Source organism: Ascidiella aspersa, chromosome 8 (genome assembly GCF_963924565.1).
Source record: "Ascidiella aspersa chromosome 8, kaAscAspe10.2, whole genome shotgun sequence".
NCBI lineage: Eukaryota > Metazoa > Chordata > Ascidiacea > Phlebobranchia > Ascidiidae > Ascidiella > Ascidiella aspersa.
Window position 1 is genome coordinate 7,680,549 of NC_139454.1, and position 18,192 is coordinate 7,698,740.

Consider the following 18,192-nt stretch of genomic DNA (forward strand, 5'->3'; position numbering starts at 1 on the left):
ACTTTCTTACTAAAATAAACTAAAATTAACAAAGCTAGGATGAATCTCGGTATATTTTGGTTCGTTAGACATTCTTGTGATATGAGGTGATGATAGTAATAAACCTTAAATGTCATTTAGTTTTAAATAACTGCTTTTCCCTACTATCCACCAGTAATAGCATTTACACTATATGTCGCTATATTACCAACAAGCGTTATACTGTAAAAAATAAACTGCCTATTGATCAATATAAAGAGCGTTGTTTTAAACTAACCTTAGAACCAAAGCATTTCAAAACAACCCAGGCACTGTATATTTTAGATGCAACCTTAAAATCAGCCAAGTTGCAATTGCCTTATTTAAACCCAGATTGAAAGTATACTGAAGTCTAAAAATAACCTCAAATATAACCAGAAATATTTGTTTGTATAAAAAAATATATCATTTCTGCTTTGTGATTTACTAACAATTGTCCAAAATCTAACTCGTTGTTAACAGACAGTTTTATTTAGTTTATTCACATTAACTGAAGATGATAGAAGCTCTTATCGAAACGTGTTAACCAAGATTATTTTGATCTACTCGACCTTTTTGGCTTTGCAATTTATTATCAAGCTACATTACAGATCGTGAATAGTGTACCCAAGTTTTATTTACCATTGGGGGTATCGTATGTTGCATGTTGCGTTGCATGGTGTTGCCATTTTATTTGAAAAAAAAAATGTCGTCTTGACGGTCTTCTGCATGCGTTGTACACACGGAGTGTGTATGAAATCTCTTTTTTCTGCCCATTAATCGAATTGCGTTGGCGTCCAGGCAAGTACTTCGCGTGCAGCATAGTCATGGTGACGTCATCGGTCATATGCACGGTGATTTCCCTTAACTTTCACCACACGACGTCGGCGACCACCAACGAGATGCCTGCATCGGTAAGTGACGCTTGGCGGGGCGTTTGTTTAAAGAAGTGGGGTTATCTTAATTCTTAACTGTTACGGCGAAACGCCGCATCCGTATATTGTGAAACAAAGTTAATTGCAGAAAATCTTACTCGGTCGTGTCTATTCTAATAACAAGTGCTTTGCAACCAAGTAAATCGTTTTATTGCACATAACTGAGTTATTCCTGTTAATGACGTTTAGTTAACCGTAATTCTCATGTAGGTTCTCATACAGTAATTCTATAATTCTATTGGTAATTTTTACATATTCTACGAGCCATATCATTGAAAGAACAACAACAGGTCTACCTGTGCGCGAAAAGGCACTCGGAACAGATAATAAGCGAAAAGATATACATTGGAATAGTTTAAGATGTTAGAAAATGTTCAAAGAATGTGCATCTCTTTAACCAGTTAAAAAATAAATTTATTTTGAACGCAAAGTTTTAGGCTGGATTTATTACAGTATTTTAGTTTTTTTAGGCTTTATAAATTTTAATCATTTGTCAACACGTGTGATTGAAATCCACCAAACACGTGTGATTGAAAATCCATTCAATTTATGCGTAGAAACAATAAATGAATCACGAAGGCTTCTGATCGGACTTTGATATTAATTCTAAGTAGTCTGAAGAAAATGCTAAATAAATTACTCATGTAAACAGTGTGAAAAACAATTTAAGGGTTAAAAAATGCATTGCGCTTTGCAAATTAAATTATTCTTGTCAACAACCTTCAATTTTTTTTTCAAAGAAACAGGATTGCAGCGCGGAAACAAATCGCTTTTTCCCCAATTTGACTACAGCGTTTTTTTGACATAACACCGAAAACGAGCTTTTCATAGGCGATCAAGTTCGTCCGAATACTATTTTATGTTACGTGTAGATTCGTCTGATCTTTCTCGAATGGCTTCCAAAGTTGCTCCGTATGAAGAGGCCAGGGGAGAACAGCTTTAGACGAAAGTTCCTGGACGGAACCGAGCCGGAACTTCTGGCTGGAAATGGGGCAGAAACACCCCTGATCAGGGCACGTATATCAAATGTCTGCTATATTGTTTACCGACACAGAAATGTTTAATATCCAAAACTTTGCTTACAATTTACACTTTGGACCACAATGGTAAGAGGTTTTAGTTAGACGAAGTAGAAATATCAAAGTCCATAAAGAATTATAGGTAACTTTTTTAACGTTTCGAATATGTCTTTATTCAGTTTCGACTTCAACATCTAAATTTAGTTTTGGCAAATTTAAATTTAGATTTTGGATTGCTGCTAAATTGAGCAGGAGGCATTGCTGTAAACGTCTGGGGGTAATTTTTTTTTTATAAAAATGTAAGTCGCCTGTAGTTAACGATTTGCCATGTTGTGAAAAGTGATAAGTCGTTTGAGTTACTTATCATCTCGGCATAGAATTAAATCGAGTTTATTGTGTGCATTACTTTGACTTTCTTTTCGAATTTCACAGATCGGCGATCGGCTGGCTAACAAAGGAAACGACTGCACCACAAATCTGTGCGACGCTAACCAGTAAGTTCAAATTAAAGCACACCAACACACCTTAAAATATGAGGTTGTCTAAAATAGTTTAGCACATGGCGTTACTTAAAACAGTTGGCACTTAGTTACAGTTGCACTACTGGCATGAAATCAAGGTGAAGGATGTAGCCTAATGGTTTGGGATTTTTATTTTGATGGGCCAAGGGTAAAAAATATAAAATGAATAATAAAAACTTGGGCACAACACCTTTCTATGTAGTTATCGAATTAAATATTTTGCTGTGCTGTTTAACCTCGGGACATTGGTTGTTTCATAAAGGTTCCAGGTGCGCCGAAGGCAAAAAAAAGATCAAATTCTCAAAAATAAAACCTATTTTTATTATTTACTTTCTCCTTTGCCTTAGCTCATTGAGCATACTACAGCACTTTCAAGATAATGCAATCATGAGACCGTACAAAAAACTTTCAATAAATAAATAAATAAAAACTTGCAATAAACGTAATTTATTTGCTAACTGTTTTGGCTTAGGTCATTATACAATACAGTCATGATAAAGTTACCATGAGACCCACGTAAGAAAAAACTTGCAAGAAATTAAAGGTGAATACTGGTATACAGAACATATTTTCTGCTTGCTCTATATCAGGGGTTCTTAACCTTTTTTGTATGTTTCACCCTCTGAACAAAAATGAATATCAAATTTACCCCCAATATATAAAGTGGTGCTCATTTATTAAAAAAACGAAAGTAACAAATTACATCAGTTATAGTCAGTGTGACGGCTTCCTTTGCTTTTTGGCAACGAGTTAAATTGCAATATCTGGGAAATTAGTGATAATGCACAACGAATTTAAGATTTAACATGAAGTCGGTTTCGTGCTTTATATTTAATAGTTAGTAATGCAGAGAAGCCGCTTCGCAAAAGTTAGTTAAAGAAAATGGAACAAAAAATATACATATCCTTGGATTTACCCCCTAGAACGAGTAAATTTACCCCCTGGGATAAATTTACCCCAGGTTAAGAAAGCTGCTCTATATAGTTGCGTCCTGAGGTAAATGGGTAACGAAACACCGCACTATCGTATAATATCTAAATCTCAAACATCAACAACCATTTTCGCAATAAAAACTGATGTTTTTATTTTGGCATCACGTCTCTCAAACTGGCGTCAAAAAATAGTTCTAACAAATAAAACTCGAAATACAGTTGCTCACAAGGGAATGGCGGGCGGCTTAACATGTCTTTAAAATCACATGTGTTTATATCAGGAATGGGCAACCTACGGCTCGCGGGACAGATTTGGCCCGCCAACGCAAATCATGCAGTCCGCGGCCTATTTAACAAACTGGGCACGAGGCCATTCCTGATATTTATTTGGCTGTTTTAACTACCGGTACCTAAAATCTTTTTTTCCGCTTTGCAAATCTTGTTCCTCCATCGGGTGTAAATTACAATTTACAAAATATACTATAGTTTTAACCCTGATTAACAGTCGTTGCGGTTGTTATAACAAGATGCGTAAAGTATACACATTTAAATTAAACCAACCCGAAGTGACCTCTCTAAGTTTGGTTTCGGCCCGCGACTAGAAAAAATGTTGCCCACCCCTGGTTTATACTGTAATGTGGTTGATCAGGGAAATGAACAAGATCCTTGAGGGGCTGACTTTCATCACCCAGCGAATGCACAATGACGATGAAGATGAAAAGAGCGCCCTCGAGTGGAGATTTGCCGCCACAGTCTTGGACAGGTGAGGCAATCCGCTCGGGCCGTTTAGGGTGCTTATTATTGCACTAAGAATAATTTGATGAATAAAAACAGCCTGCTGTGAGTGAAGTGTTAAACGCAGGGCTGCGGAGTCGGGTGAAATTACCCCGAGTCCGACTCCAGCCAAAAAAATAAACCCGAATCCGAGTCCCAAGTCCGACTCCAGTCAAACGTGCGCTATTTCGTCGAGTCCCGAGTCCGGTTCTGACTCTACAAACTGTATTCCGTACTAAATTCGGTATATTCAACAACCCATTTAAAAAGAGGTGTAATACAACTCATCTACTCGCAATACATGGTGTGAAAATATCCACCATATGCTATTACGCCTTGTACAATTTACAGTTGGCGGTCATATCAGTTTCAAAATTTAGTACTGCGCGTGCTCACGTCTAAATTTCTTTGGTAGTTTTACGTGGTCTCACTCGAGTCCCGAGTCCAACTCCGACTCCACAGCCGTGGTTATACGCATTGTATATATATTTTCGCAAGGTTGTAAGTTCATTGCCCTGACGAAGATTGCCTCAACAGATCATCCAAACGTTGGCACATTTGGGAAAAAATATTTGTCGGACAAACAATACAATGCCTGGCAACAATAACAGTATAATCACTCGTTTAAGTTATAAGCATTAAATGCGTTTTTGATAAAAATAAATGTAACATACTTTCTCATGTTTGTACAACTGCGATAAATGAGTCGTAAAACTTAGCACCAAAGATGCCTGAAGCCAGATTGGTATACTAGTTTTTGTCCTAAGCCTATTTAACAGGAAATATCAACAGTGAAAAAACCCGTATAAAATATTGGCCTTAGAGTTGACGCTTTCTCGAGATACATCTGGTTGTTTTGGAGCAGTGGTTCTCAAACTTTTTTGCTTGCGACACACTAAAAATTCTGAAACATTTTACGGCACACTTTTAACAGAACAACAATAGAGTCATTTTACAATCGCCCTTAAAACACGACAAACTATATGTAGGCCTATATGTATCAATATTAATAATTTGTAATGGATAGTGCGTAGTTAAGTCTTAAATGCTTGCGTGTATGCCCATTGGAAATACAAATAACTTATTTTTCTAAATTACAAAAAGTTTCGCGGCAAACTTAACAATCTCTCGAGGCACACTATTGTGCCGCGGCAGACAGTTTGGGAATCACTGCTTTGGAGTATTGCGTTCGAATCTTGTTCCCAGTTGGAATTGCTTTGAAACATACGCTATCGACAAAACCACGGTTGCATTCATTAAAGCTTTCTCAACATATGAAGTCCGGAACTTCATTAGTGAAAATTACACGTGTTACCGATGCCTTTCAAATATTTGTCAACAAGTTCTACCTGTGTTGTAAACAAGTCATTTTTTTCTTTATTTTTACCCCAGTCATTCGTCCACAAGACTTAAATCAAGTCAATTCATTTGTTCAAAAGACTTAAGGCAACTCAAGCCATTTTCCTCAAAAGAATTAAGTCAAGTCATTTGAAAACAGTGAGTTAAGTTAAATCATTGACTTAAGTCATTACAACACTGGATCTTACCTGTTCAAAATATTCTAACCCTAAAATAAAATACGTGTAAGACTAACGGATCGAGAACTGCAATCCCAGGTTCTGCGTCTGGTTCTTCGTCATCTACTTCGTGGTGTCTACCATGTTCACACTTGGACTCGCCCCGGGAATCCTACTGCCCTACCAGAGCTAGGAGGGTCGACGCACGCCCGAACACACGGACAACGGGCACTCAGTCACAGATACACCGGAAGACGCCGCCGACTGTTTGCCAGTTGTTTTCAATCCATTCCAACCGTCCCTATTCGAACCCTAACCCCCTACCCCCTTATTTTGAATCCGAAAACCCTTTGGTCGCCGGTCTTGCTTTGTTCGCGCTTGTACATAGAGTTACTGTTGTAGTTGTTGTGTTTTTGCGGGTCTCGCGTTTTCGTTTGCCAGAGTTTCACGTGCTTTTCTACGCCGTAGTGCCTTTTCCCGTAACACGCGACATTTTTTTGCATGTCATCGTCCTAGCACCGCGCGCCTCTGTACTATAAACTAAGTGCCTTTCAACCGGACATACGGACTGTTGTTTTTGGTGAGATCATGTGTGACGTAAAGCTCGCCCAGAAATGTACCTGAGCTGATTTATCAGTCGTTTCTAGAAATGCTTTTTCCATGGCCACCATGTGTCCTCCTTCGAGGCAGGCCATGTTTTTCTTTAACATTTTAGTGAAAACTCTAGCTGTAGGATGTTTTCTTGAACTTATTAGTCCGCCATTTATTCTGCAACTACACTTTGAAACCCAAAACGTACAAACCGACTAGTTGGCAGCCATGCACATTGTCCTCTGTTTTGGTAAAAGTTCTGGTATTTAACGGTGGAAAACAGCCAGGCCTGTAGTGTCGGTTTTACATGATATCCGTACAAAAAAATTAGGGAAGTCCAGTGTCCGGCTCCGACTTTTCAGAACTGTATAGGGTGGGTGTACCGCAATACATTAATAGGGGTGTCCTACAACTCACCCACCTACAATACGTAGATTGAAAATTTGTCATTCTATACGCTTTTCTACCTTTGTATACCTATAATGTGCCGCCTAACTGGTTCCGAACTCGCTACTGCACATATGCAGTGTACACGTCGGACTCGAGATTCTAGTAGTCTTACTACAGTTCCGAGTCCCGAGTTGAGCTCGGCAACCCTGCGAAGCACCTGGTCCTATGGACATCATTATGTTAGGATAAAAAACAAGCAAGTTTTACAGGTTAACTAGTATTTGCAATGTCTACCTCGACGCAAAAATTCTGTCAAATTTACGCTTGTAAATGGGTAGGCTTAAAATATTCACACAACGATTTCCTACAATTATTTCAGAACTTACACCGACATTCATATCATAGTCTGTATCAACATTCAAGGGATTCTCGTTATTAGCAGATATAGGAATAAAGTCTCGTTTTTTAGGCGAATTTTGTCACTTGTAGCGTTTTCGAAGTGTGCATTAGTTATACATATGTGCCATTTACGAGAATTCAGCTGTATCTTTAAATACGACACATAGACGTGGTAGCATGTAATATTAAAAGTTATGTACACCATCAAAGAAGTGGCCACGCATTTACCAGATTTTACTGTTTATAATTTCACTTGAAATCTGGATATGCCAAGACCCAAGGCTCAGAGAATTACTCAGCCATCACTTTTAAACCGTAGGTACAGGCTTCCTCATGATGCCTTTTTAAATTGCATGTAAAATTGTTTTTTGTTGGAAACCGAAGGGGCGGCGGGTTTTGCTTCAGCAGCAGGCGACTCATCATCTTGAGTTTTTTTCTGCGTTCCATTATGTTCAAGGTCTTTCGCCAACTCGGACCACTGACTTGGCTTTTCAGGTTTCAACGGTGAACGACTGCGGTGGCGCGAACGTGTCTCTTCTGCTTTGTTATGATCGGCGTGAGATCGTTCGTCTAATCTTCCTTCGCGCCTTCTTTCTGGTTCCGCCTGTTGAATCAAAGAATGGGAATACATTTGTTTTTAGATACTTGCTTTGTTTGGCGGTTTAGATGAAGAAACTGAGCGTATCTTTTAGGTAAATGGAATTTTATATGCTGTTTCATGGTTGTTTAGATTTTAAGAGAACGGTACCTACAGGAGTGTTCTAATGACCCTAATCAATGACTTGAAGTACCGGTAAGTGGACTCGATTGACTGTGTTTAAATGGCTTGACTTAAGTCTGTTAAACAAACGACTTGACTTGGACTTGAGTTGTAAATTGGGTTGAAATTAGGTGTATTGATTAAACAACTTTTTTTAAACTTAGGTTGTTTTACGCAAAAAAAAATTTGCTCGCTTTGTGTTATTTTATAGTTATTTCTCACAATCGTATGATTTTAATAGTTAACCGTTTTATTTTTATGTCAATAACTTAACTTGCCTTTGAGCTTTAATAATGACTCGGACTGAGTCTCAACTTAAAAAATTGATAAGACCGTCATTTTTCACCAAATACTTGACTGTGGTTAGCTAAATATTACAAACAGTTCCTTTATAAGATTTGGCCAGAAATGGACGAGCAGTGTTTGCCAGTTAACAAGTTGGTTCACTTTGCAAAATAAAGTGGCCTGTATAGCAAGGTGTACCTTCACTCTATGCTTTTTGTTTTGATTAAGTTCATGCTACCTGTATTTTATACCAATATTGTATTTTTTTAACTTTTCCTAGTAAATATTGGCAACATGGAGCGGTTGGATCTAGGATTAGTGTGAGGGCTTGGGATGTAAAACTGCAGTATAAGTTGGAAAATTACAGTCTCTAGGTTTTGCTTATGATTAAAAAACTGAATTTAATCTGATTAACTTTAATCTAGGTATTTTTAAAGCTGGTAAGTTTCCCTATATAAGTGGACAAAATACAAGTAGGCTCTAAAATATTTTTAAAATTATGCCTCCCTTAACCTGCACCATACAGGTTAGGGACAATTTCTGTGGTGACAACAGAACACTGTTTTGTTTCAATATTATTTGACACACTTACTGCTAATATCATAATACAAACTGTTCAGCCAATATCTTGAAAATTAGTCATTACATCTTGTATAATGATGTTTTTACACTAAATACAGCTGGTCACATGGATTATTTTCAAACAAGATTACTGGTAAAATTAAGATTATTTTAGTTGCAGATACTTAATGTTCTAATAAAACACAAAAACGTCTCATGTAAGTTTAATGGTGAAAATAACGGCCCAAATAGACATAAAAAGCGACATGCTTTAGGTTTCTGCAAATGCTCATGCCATCATATTTTTTCTGATGATGGCATGAGCATTTGCTGAAACGTTTGAATAATAAAGTATGTCGCTTTTTATGTCTATTTGGGCCATTATTTTTACCATTAAACTTATGAACAGATCCGTATATAGTGTTCCAAAAATCTCACTAAATCATTATATAATGATGTAAATATAAAGTTTGTTTCACTAGAGCAGTGTTTTTTAATCGGGTGAATGGTTCACCCCAGGATGAATAAAATTTTTCCAACAGGTGAGAATTTTGAAAAACAAAATCAATTCTAAGTTTTTTTCCTAAGGGTGAATGAAGTCTGGAGATAGATGCTAGGGGTGAACAAAACTAAAAAAGTTTAAGAAGCACTGCACTAGAGCTAAAACAAAAATGCAGTTAGTTGTAGCAAATTACCGATGACACCATATATCCAATTCCTTCTTTTCTTCTTGTTTTACCTTCCACAACCTGCTGCATTGTATTTGTGTATTGTTCCTCCAGTCCTTTCGCCAATGCTGTTTCATCCTTTTCAGAACGAGATTTCTTTATCCAGTTATCGCTCGCTTCTTGGTTTTTGGCCTGGCAGAAATAACATTTTATAATACCACAAGTGTGTTGGAATCAACGCCATCAAGAAAATTAATGGTAGCAGAAATCCACGAGAGCAAAACATTAGTCTTGTAAACAATAAAAACAAATTATTCTGGAATTTAAATGAAAAAAAATACTATTTAAGACTTGATCAACACAATTGTGATGGTATAGATAGCCAGTTTGTATTTTAAGGCAATCGCTTCTAAAATTCTAAAAAAATTTTGAGGGCTGCAGGTGTGTTATCATGTTTTTTTTCTTTACACACCTCAGGTTTAAAATCCTGCCACTGCCACATTTCAATCTTTTTCTAAATTTAAGTGTGCAGCTCATTAAATTGCTTTATAGTCAAATAAAACTTAAAAATGTATTTTCTGAAATAACCCTAATTAAAATAGTCAGCAAGGACTAATACATATATAAGTTAATACAATAACATATATTTTTATTATTTTTACCTTTTTACCACCAAGAAGCCTTAGAAACTTGTCCCTTTTATCTGGATCCTCCATCAAATGCTCCTAGAATAACAAAAATGATTTTATATCGTACACAACACATCTGATTTGTCATTGACATTGTCTAGCAATATTAAGCCACTAATTAAACTGATTCTCAATTGAGTCAAAGTTAGGGCCTTAGATCGTGCGTTAATATAGTTAGGTATAAGTAGAGAAAAGTATACCGATTGTACATCTGCAGGTGGAATTTCTGCCGACATTTTTGTCAAAAATCAACCTTACCAACCAACAATACAGCAAAATTATAAACAACGGCAAACGATTTATTTTACTAATTCAGCAGCCCCGTTGGGTGCTTCACCGAACCTGCAACCTAAGTTTATTACTAAAAAAAATAAAAAGTTTTTTTAGAATGAAACATGAAAAAAATATTCGAAACTTGAACAAAAATCTTAAATAAACCATTGTAATAAAGTCAAAATATATATAATTTTAATTTTTTAAGTTTAAATAAATGTTGTTTAACCAATTATTCATAGAATACTTAGTAATTAAGCAAAACTGTGTACTCAGGACTGTGTAGGCCTAATCCAGGGATGACGAACCTCTTCATCGCGCGGGTCACAAACACGACCTTGATGCTTACAAAATTCTCAAGTGGGTCATATATCTAACAGTACACTAATTTCTTGCGAAACTTTGCTGTTGCGTTGTTTTATGTGTTATTGTCTGGGTTGGTAATTTTTGTATGTTTTCCAAATTCAGATACCCACCAATATTAAGAAGCTAGATAGTTAACAAATACTGCAGCATTTTATACGGAATTACAGAAGTTCAGCAGAAAGCTTTCCAGCATGGTTTGTCGGTCTGCGAACTCTTAATTTTCCAGGATCGCCACCCTTTAGGTTTACAGCGATAAACAAAAGGCTTTTAGTTGTCTGCTTTTCTGCACGCATTTGTGGACGTGTAGTTAAATAAGCCTAATCATCAACCCTAAAACACTTTTGCACGGCCGACAAATGGGTAGCCCTGATTTAAACAGTATAATGCTATCTAACGAAGAGCGTTTTTTTTTTACATTTATTATTTCATGAAAATGATTGATAACATTTCGGTATTTTTAGAGAGACAAGTGGGTCATTAAAAATCTTTGGTGGGTCACGAAGTGACCGCGGGACAGTGGTTCGCCATCCCTGGCCTAATCTAAAATATTAAATTCACCATTGTCGTGTTTATAAACATTTTTTTATATTTAATTGGTTCAGTACACTGCATACATTTTGTGTAAAACATTGAAATAAAAAAATACCTTTATTGTTAGGTACCGTATTATGAAAGCTACTGCAGGGCAGTTTGCGACAGAAAAATCAAGAAAAATAATCTATAGTTGTAAATCATTCATGTTTGACAGTGACTAAATGAGTCATACGTTTAGTTTGTATAACCAAAACGCTTCTTCTTTAAATACATTGTTCTACTAAAATTTGAACTGTTTTCCGTATAATTACGGTGTATTATGTTAATTCAATAAAAAATGTGATTAAACATGGAAGAGGGGGCGCCAAATTTATAGTTTGTCCCCGGGCGCAAAATACCCTCGCTACGCCTCTGCCGTATTATGAAAGCTACTGCAGGGCTAACTGAGTTTGTAAGGGCTGTAGCGAGTTACGCCTATTTGTTGTAAAGGCTGTGTGTTTCACCAGCGGAAAGCTTAGCATCAGCAATGTATTATGCGAATCTGTGTTTATTGATAACAACAGAACGGAAATCAAATAACAGGAATTACGTACGGTCCAGGGTCTAGTCATAACGGTCCAGCATAACATCCTCTGTCTGTTACATTATGTTAGTTTCTGTGGGTTGTCTGTCGTTCAGTTAAGGTGCACTCTCTTTTTTGTCAACCCCTTAATACACATCGATTGGCCGTTTAACAATGGGATGTTAACGGGAGGTAAATACATCTACGTTAGGGGTTCTTAACCAGGGGTACGTGTACCCCTTGGTGGTACGAAGTAGCGAAGCAGGGGGTACGACATGCAGTGTGAAATTATGCGCTATTTAGGCATATTTGTGAAGAATGCGTTGTTTACTATAAGCAACAACAAAACGCCATTAGTAGGCCTATACTGACTGATTGTTTGTGTGTGAATATTGTTGAACTTACAAGACTGTTTTAATGCATGTATTCAACACGTAAGGTATGAATACATTGAGTTTAACTCCTTTAATTGCAATTAGATTTACTTCCGTCGGCCATTATAGACAGGGGTAGCCTACGAGAAAATTTCATGAAAGCTCAAAGGGTACGAGCGCTAAATGGTTAACAAATAATGATCTACGTGTAAGGCTACATTACGCTGCCAATATTTTATGTTGACGAGGACTGCATTAATTGGGTCACGTAATAAATTTTATATATAAAACTTAGCTTAGAATATTAGCAACAAATAAATAATTCCAGTACACTACCAGCTGAACAAAGTCGGGATTAGTCTCCATCCAGTGACCCAGTGGTTGTCAACCTTTTATGAATCGTGGACTTATGGCCACTTTCATTGGCTCTTAACGTAGCTAAGGGGGCGGTGGGGTACGTATGTCTATGGGCGCCAAGGTACAGGGGCGCCAAAATGAGGCTTACAAATGCCAAAATGAGAATACTTCTTCTTTAAATAGAAATTTCTATTAACATTTGAATGGTTTTTCCGTATACAGTAGGGTGTATTCTGTTAATTTAATAGAAAATGTGATTAAAAATGAAGGAGGGGCGACAATTTTATAGTTTGCCTGCCGGCGCAAAATACCCTGACTACGCCTCTGCTCTCAACACTTTGTCCCCGCCTGATCACGAACTGGAAAAAATGCTTCATGAAACGTCATAAGATAGGCATCAAAAGTAACAAAGAAGACGGATATTTTAGGTTTAACTGGCTAATATTTATAATATATGCTTATGTTGGGCCGGTTGAGAAGCCCTGCACTAACCAATAGGCCTACTGCAAACAAATTAAACCGCAAACAATAAAATTGTGGTGGATTTCTTACACGTTAGGCGCTTACATTGCTATTAAACTGACATAACGAAATTTATAATATAAGAGCCAGAGCCAGAGTCAGAGCCAGAGCCAGAGCCTGCACATGACGCCCTTTGTTGCTCTTATTGCACATGTTAATTCCCCATGTTGATCCCAAGTGTCAACTTGTATATGCCAATTAACCTAGCGTGGGCGTCTTTTGACCACCGAAGTGTCATAAACGAGTCAGACAATCATTTGACTAAACACTGCAAACACACACGTCACACATACACACACATCAAGTAAGACGCGTCTGATCACAAGCAAGCAGCCTTTGCGTATTGTTATTGTCGCATCGGCCACGTAACCTCTTACAACCTAATGCGGCGCGTCATTTTTTCACAGCAGCTGTGTTGCAGTGAGTAACAAGCAAAAGCCCGATTGGCCTGAGGTAGGCGCGGCGCGTTGTAGATGAAAAATTGAGCGGGTTCCTTCGATCGTCTCAAACCTTGCGTTGTTGTGTCGTTTGCAAGTGGGCCGTTACTTTTAATTGACTGCGCAGCGGAAGTTTTGAAACAGGCGATTCACGCTAAAGGTTCGACACGAGGTGTAATACATTATTGTGAAGCTGTCATCGGTAAAGATAGCGCGTTAAGGAGTCGCAAGAACAGCGGAAATTTTAGTGGAAAAGAGACAGTTAACCTTTTAGAGGGAAGTTACGCATATGCCCCTGAATATTAGTTTAAAAGTTGTCAATCTTTAGCGAATGAAGTTAGAGTTGTAGTTTGTGTAAGAATAGTACGTTCATCGTTAAAACTGAATTTTGCTTACTGTAATTTAAAAAAAAAATAACAGGACACTGTTGAAAGGTTTTGGAGGTAGCTTTTTGTCTTTTCGAGTTTAGTTAGGTCAAAATTGCTCGTAAGCTTTCGTTTTGTGGTGGCAGGTCAAAGTGTAACCGTAACCTGTTGTGAAAATAAAAGTGCTGACATATGGGGATAATAGCAGATTTTTTTAATTAGGCGATACAACTTTCCCTACTGCAATGTCAACTTAAAAAATATTAATAATTCTGAAATGAATCAAAAACGCTGCTACTTAAAGAGGTTTGTCAGAAAGGGTTGTTTTATTTTGGGCTTCAAATAATAATCAATACAACACTATTCTCATCAAACGGGAAAATTTTGTGGTATTTTCGTTGTCATGTAAAATAATTATCTTATACATGGCGCAATGTTTTTTTTATTTAGGCGTCAATGCTGCGATAACAAAATATTTACACCCAGTTTCGAAATTTTAGTTAGCTTTCCGACATATCATCACCTTGCAGATTTATAATTATGGACACTAGCTTATACTCGCGAACAAACATCCGTCGTTTAACAAGTCGGAACAACTAGAAAAATATACATTCGACAGCTGAATGGTGACAGGACGTGTATCCTGTACTCATTTTCAGGAAAGTGTTGTCAGCTAACAGGCGTCGTTCGTTTCGCAATATGCGGTGTCCAGATCTAACTTGCCTTTTATGTAGTTATCAAACAATAAAAACCCGGACTGTGGCACTTTTACCGAAACCTTGTAAGGCCACATCAAGGATGATATATTAAGGCGAGGTTTGCTTGAAACTTATAAGAACCTAGTTTTTGTAGACAATGGAAATGTTTTGTTTTTTCATGAAGAAAAGAAGAAAATATATGGTGTTTTTTACAACGAAATAATAAAAAACTACACATGGCAGAAAGAAATGATTTCTTCCCAAATGATTGGGGTGGCATTAGTGAAGTAATAAGCAAATGTAATAGTCAAGGAGAAAGTAGTAGGCCTACAGGTTGTGCTTTGTTGCTTGGTATAGGTTGTGCTTTGTTGCTTGAAGTTTTAGCAGTCCCAACAAAAATAGTCCGCGCAGGGAAATAAAACGCGTTTCTATGCTGCCGTATAGCTGCACAACTTACCTTATTCAAACAATGTTATTTTATAACAAAAAATGCCCCTGTATAACAGCGAAACAAGCCTTTGAATTGCCCGTCGTCTTAGGACAGTGGTTCTGAACCTGGGCCGCGACGCCCTAGTGTGCCATTTCGAATGCTCAAGGGTGCCAATAGGTGGTATTTGAGAATTTTTAAGAATTTGATATTTACTAAATTTGTAAGCTTCTTGATACAACTATTGTGTACGATTAAATATCATTAATCTAATGACATTTTTCTACATGTCTTAAGTTGATTGGGTTGTTCCAGTTCGATTTATAGTGACATTTCAGTAAACACTTGAAAATTCCTGTCGGTGTGCCGCAAATCTCTTTTTTTATTTTGGAAGGATGCCGTAAGCCATAAAAGGTTGAGAATCACTGCCTTAGGATATGACACCGCCAATTAAGTCGCATAAGATAAAAGCGGTATGTTAAAGTTATTGATGTAGGGAGGGTCGTGACAACGCTCAGCACGCCAAGGCTGTGTATTGGCGCAAAAAGCGACGGAAGCACCCGAGGCCTCGTATCACTTCCGCGCGTGATCGACAAGCTAAGTGGCAAAAGGTTCTCGTCACGAGCTTTTGTAACAGCACTCGTTGTATGCCTATCTTATGAACATCACTCACCCTCCCTGTATCTAACTCGGCCCGCTTCGTTGGCCTCTGTCTTTATAGAAATACGTAAGTTACACGTTAGGGATGTCCCATTGTCCGATACTGTTGTACACGCTTGTGTATTTAACTCAGACACTTCTAAAGGTGTACCGTTGGACAAAACCAAGTCCATGGTGAAGCCAAATGTATGTTCGGCACTTCAGGCTGTTGTGCGTTAGCACAGAATTAACCATTAAGCAAAATTATCACGTGCTTTATAGGGCACCAAGATAAGAGGGCATCACACAAATTTTTAGCCGAATTTTTAATGGTGCCTCAGTGTTTAATGGAATAATTCTATTTGGTCAGACGACTCAGACCTCAATAAGGGCCCGGTTGAAACAAGTTGTCGCTTTCTTTCTTTTTCAAGTATCATCTTAAACCTTTTTATAATAGCTTGCTGGTATGAGAACTATTTCCGAAACAAAAATTATGTTAATTAATCATAACTTGACCCTCAAATAGTAATCAACACTGAACCTTACTTATTCAATTCCGGTCCTCTAAAACAGGGGTCGGCAACCTTTTTTGTACTGCGGACCGGTTTAAAACTCAAATTTGGCCGCGGACCGGCCTTAAAAACAAATGTTCAGTAAAGTAAATTTAGTGCAACTTTTAGAACTCTGAGCTTGTTTTGCGCAATCTGTAGGAATTATTATTATTTAACTTAATAAAACCCGCAACATGTCCCTCCCTTTCTTTCTATTTTGTGGTTTTGTCTTTTGTGCTGTCATCGTAGAAAATCCAGATTCGCACAAGTAAGATGTCTGAAATGGCAGCAAACAGCTGTAAGGCTTTTATGGCAAGGTCAGGGTATTCTGGCAAGACCTTCATCCAAACATTGGTAAAGTAGTTGCATGAAAAGTTCATTTTAAGCAGCCATTATTTACCATGTCCGGCACCGGTCCGCCGACCGGCGGTTGCCGACCACTGCTCTAAAAGGCATTAAACCTACCCTGGTGAGCCCGTGTAAGTTTTTCCCCAAACTCCCAGTGCGCTTGGCGTCTGTCATATGTATTTATCTCAGGGCGACTTTCTATTGAATAGACCCAACGGTTTGGTGAAGCTGGTGCTTCTCAGATGTTTAACGCCAAAATCAATGATTGTGGCATTTGCGTTCTCGGGTTTATTTTATCTCTACCAGTTTAGGGTTTATTTCATCGGCTATGATAAACCTTTTAAGTTAAACACAGTATATTACTATACTTGTGCCGTTTTTTTACAATATTGTAAAATGTAGTAATTATTAAAAAAAAGGTTGTTGAAAGTATAGTTCGTTTAGTTCCTGTAGCCATGTATGCACCATGTTGTTGAGAAAATTTGTTCGAGTTGTTTTGCATCCGCAAAGTTTATCCCGGTGGTATTGCTCTTCAAAGGGTATCTATTATAAAAATACTGGAAGCTGTTAAAGTTGTTCCAGAGTGCACTAAAAATGCGACCTTAGAGTTTCCTTTTTAGCAACACATTTTAACACATCGCAAAGCAAAAGGCAACTGTTTATATTTGTGAATTACTTCCGTTTGTTGATTTGGGTGTCTAATGCCTTTTGGCTTCGTATAGCTATGTTTTGAAGAAAATGTCCCACAGTAATTAGATTTTTTAATTACCGTTAAACGTGGGCGTTCATAGATGCAACGTGGTGCGGTTGCAAATTTTGCGGAAACTATCACAAGTGGAACTTATTTATACTGACGTCCGCACACATTCTAAGCACGGCTACGGACGTGAGGTGTAGCAACCATTTATGTTATTGCGTTTGCGTTGCGAGACCCGCCTTCAAAATACGCCAACTCACTATTAATAGTTTTTTTTTTTCTGTGAAACAACCCCGTTTCTTCTGCTGTACAATATCGTCAGCGAACGCGTCTCTCAGTTACAAATGTTGGAGCTCAATGGTTGCAGGTTGTAGTAAGACGCAATAATAATGTCAAAGCCCCTACAGAAGTAGGTATTATTTTGAACGTTTCGAATAACTCTTTTTCATTTTCAACATAGCAAAAAAAGAGTTAAAGAGTTATTCGAAACGTTCAAAATGTTACCAACTTCTGTATGGGCTTTGATATTCTTATTATGAGTAATAAACTTACTTTCCTATTTTAAAAATTTTTTAAAAATTGTTTTGTTTTTTCGAAAACAAACATGCCAACGTTTACGACACTTCCGGTCACGTTAACTTTGACATACAGGAAGCCGCAGGGGTGCATTTAGGTTAACTACCAGTGACGTAGATCATTGTTTACCGACGAGCGGATGTTTGGGGTGGTTGTAAGTTTATGTGGGACAATATGACGTCATCTACTTTTTCCGGGTCACCCCGGTTCGTACCCGCCTTTTGATTTCACCGATTTGATCTAAGAACCGTTTTAAAAGTTTTATTTTAACGCGGAAATATTTAATATTGAAGTCTTGTAATACTCGTTGTTTAGTGCAGAGATCACAAAACGTTTTTATGAGGAGTCTGATAATTGTAATAATGCCTGACAATCGCGGTCCCGATTAAAAATTTACTGTCGATTAACTTAATTATCGTTAAATAAAG

The 18,192-nt window shown here is 37.5% G+C and overlaps 2 protein-coding genes across 2 annotated transcripts in view; one reads left to right on the forward strand and one right to left on the reverse strand.

The window, feature by feature from the left end:
* LOC146135611 (neuronal acetylcholine receptor subunit alpha-7-like) overlaps positions 1 to 6,248 on the forward strand; it is a 29,144-nt gene extending 22,896 nt beyond the window's left edge. The window contains exons 10-14 of the mRNA XM_083395221.1: positions 799 to 911; positions 1,805 to 1,945; positions 2,384 to 2,445; positions 4,054 to 4,167; positions 5,795 to 6,248. Coding sequence (XP_083251347.1) covers positions 799 to 911; positions 1,805 to 1,945; positions 2,384 to 2,445; positions 4,054 to 4,167; positions 5,795 to 5,888 — 524 coding nt within the window. The 3' untranslated portion in view covers positions 5,889 to 6,248. The remainder of the gene's footprint in view (positions 1 to 798; positions 912 to 1,804; positions 1,946 to 2,383; positions 2,446 to 4,053; positions 4,168 to 5,794) is intronic.
* A 704-nt stretch (positions 6,249 to 6,952) lies between these two features.
* Positions 6,953 to 10,346, reverse strand: LOC146135612 (uncharacterized). The gene is made up of 4 exons (XM_083395895.1): positions 10,239 to 10,346; positions 10,012 to 10,074; positions 9,377 to 9,541; positions 6,953 to 7,679 (listed from the first exon to the last, which is right to left on the reverse strand). Exons 1-4 carry the CDS (start codon positions 10,272 to 10,274, stop codon positions 7,407 to 7,409), a joined length of 537 nt encoding a protein of 178 aa, XP_083252021.1. The 5' UTR covers positions 10,275 to 10,346; the 3' UTR covers positions 6,953 to 7,406.
* Positions 10,347 to 18,192: the final 7,846 nt, after the last annotated feature.

Excerpts from the sequence above, each read along its gene's own strand:
- LOC146135612 (XM_083395895.1), bottom strand. The coding sequence starts at position 10,274 with ATGTCGGCAGAAATTCCACCTGCAGATGTACAATCG. Across the intron at positions 10,075-10,238 it reads CACCTGCAGATGTACAATCG|GAGCATTTGATGGAGGATCC; the intron begins GTATACTTTTCT and ends TTGTTATTCTAG. Across the intron at positions 7,680-9,376 it reads TTGGATATATGGTGTCATCG|GCGGAACCAGAAAGAAGGCG; the intron begins GTAATTTGCTAC and ends TTGATTCAACAG.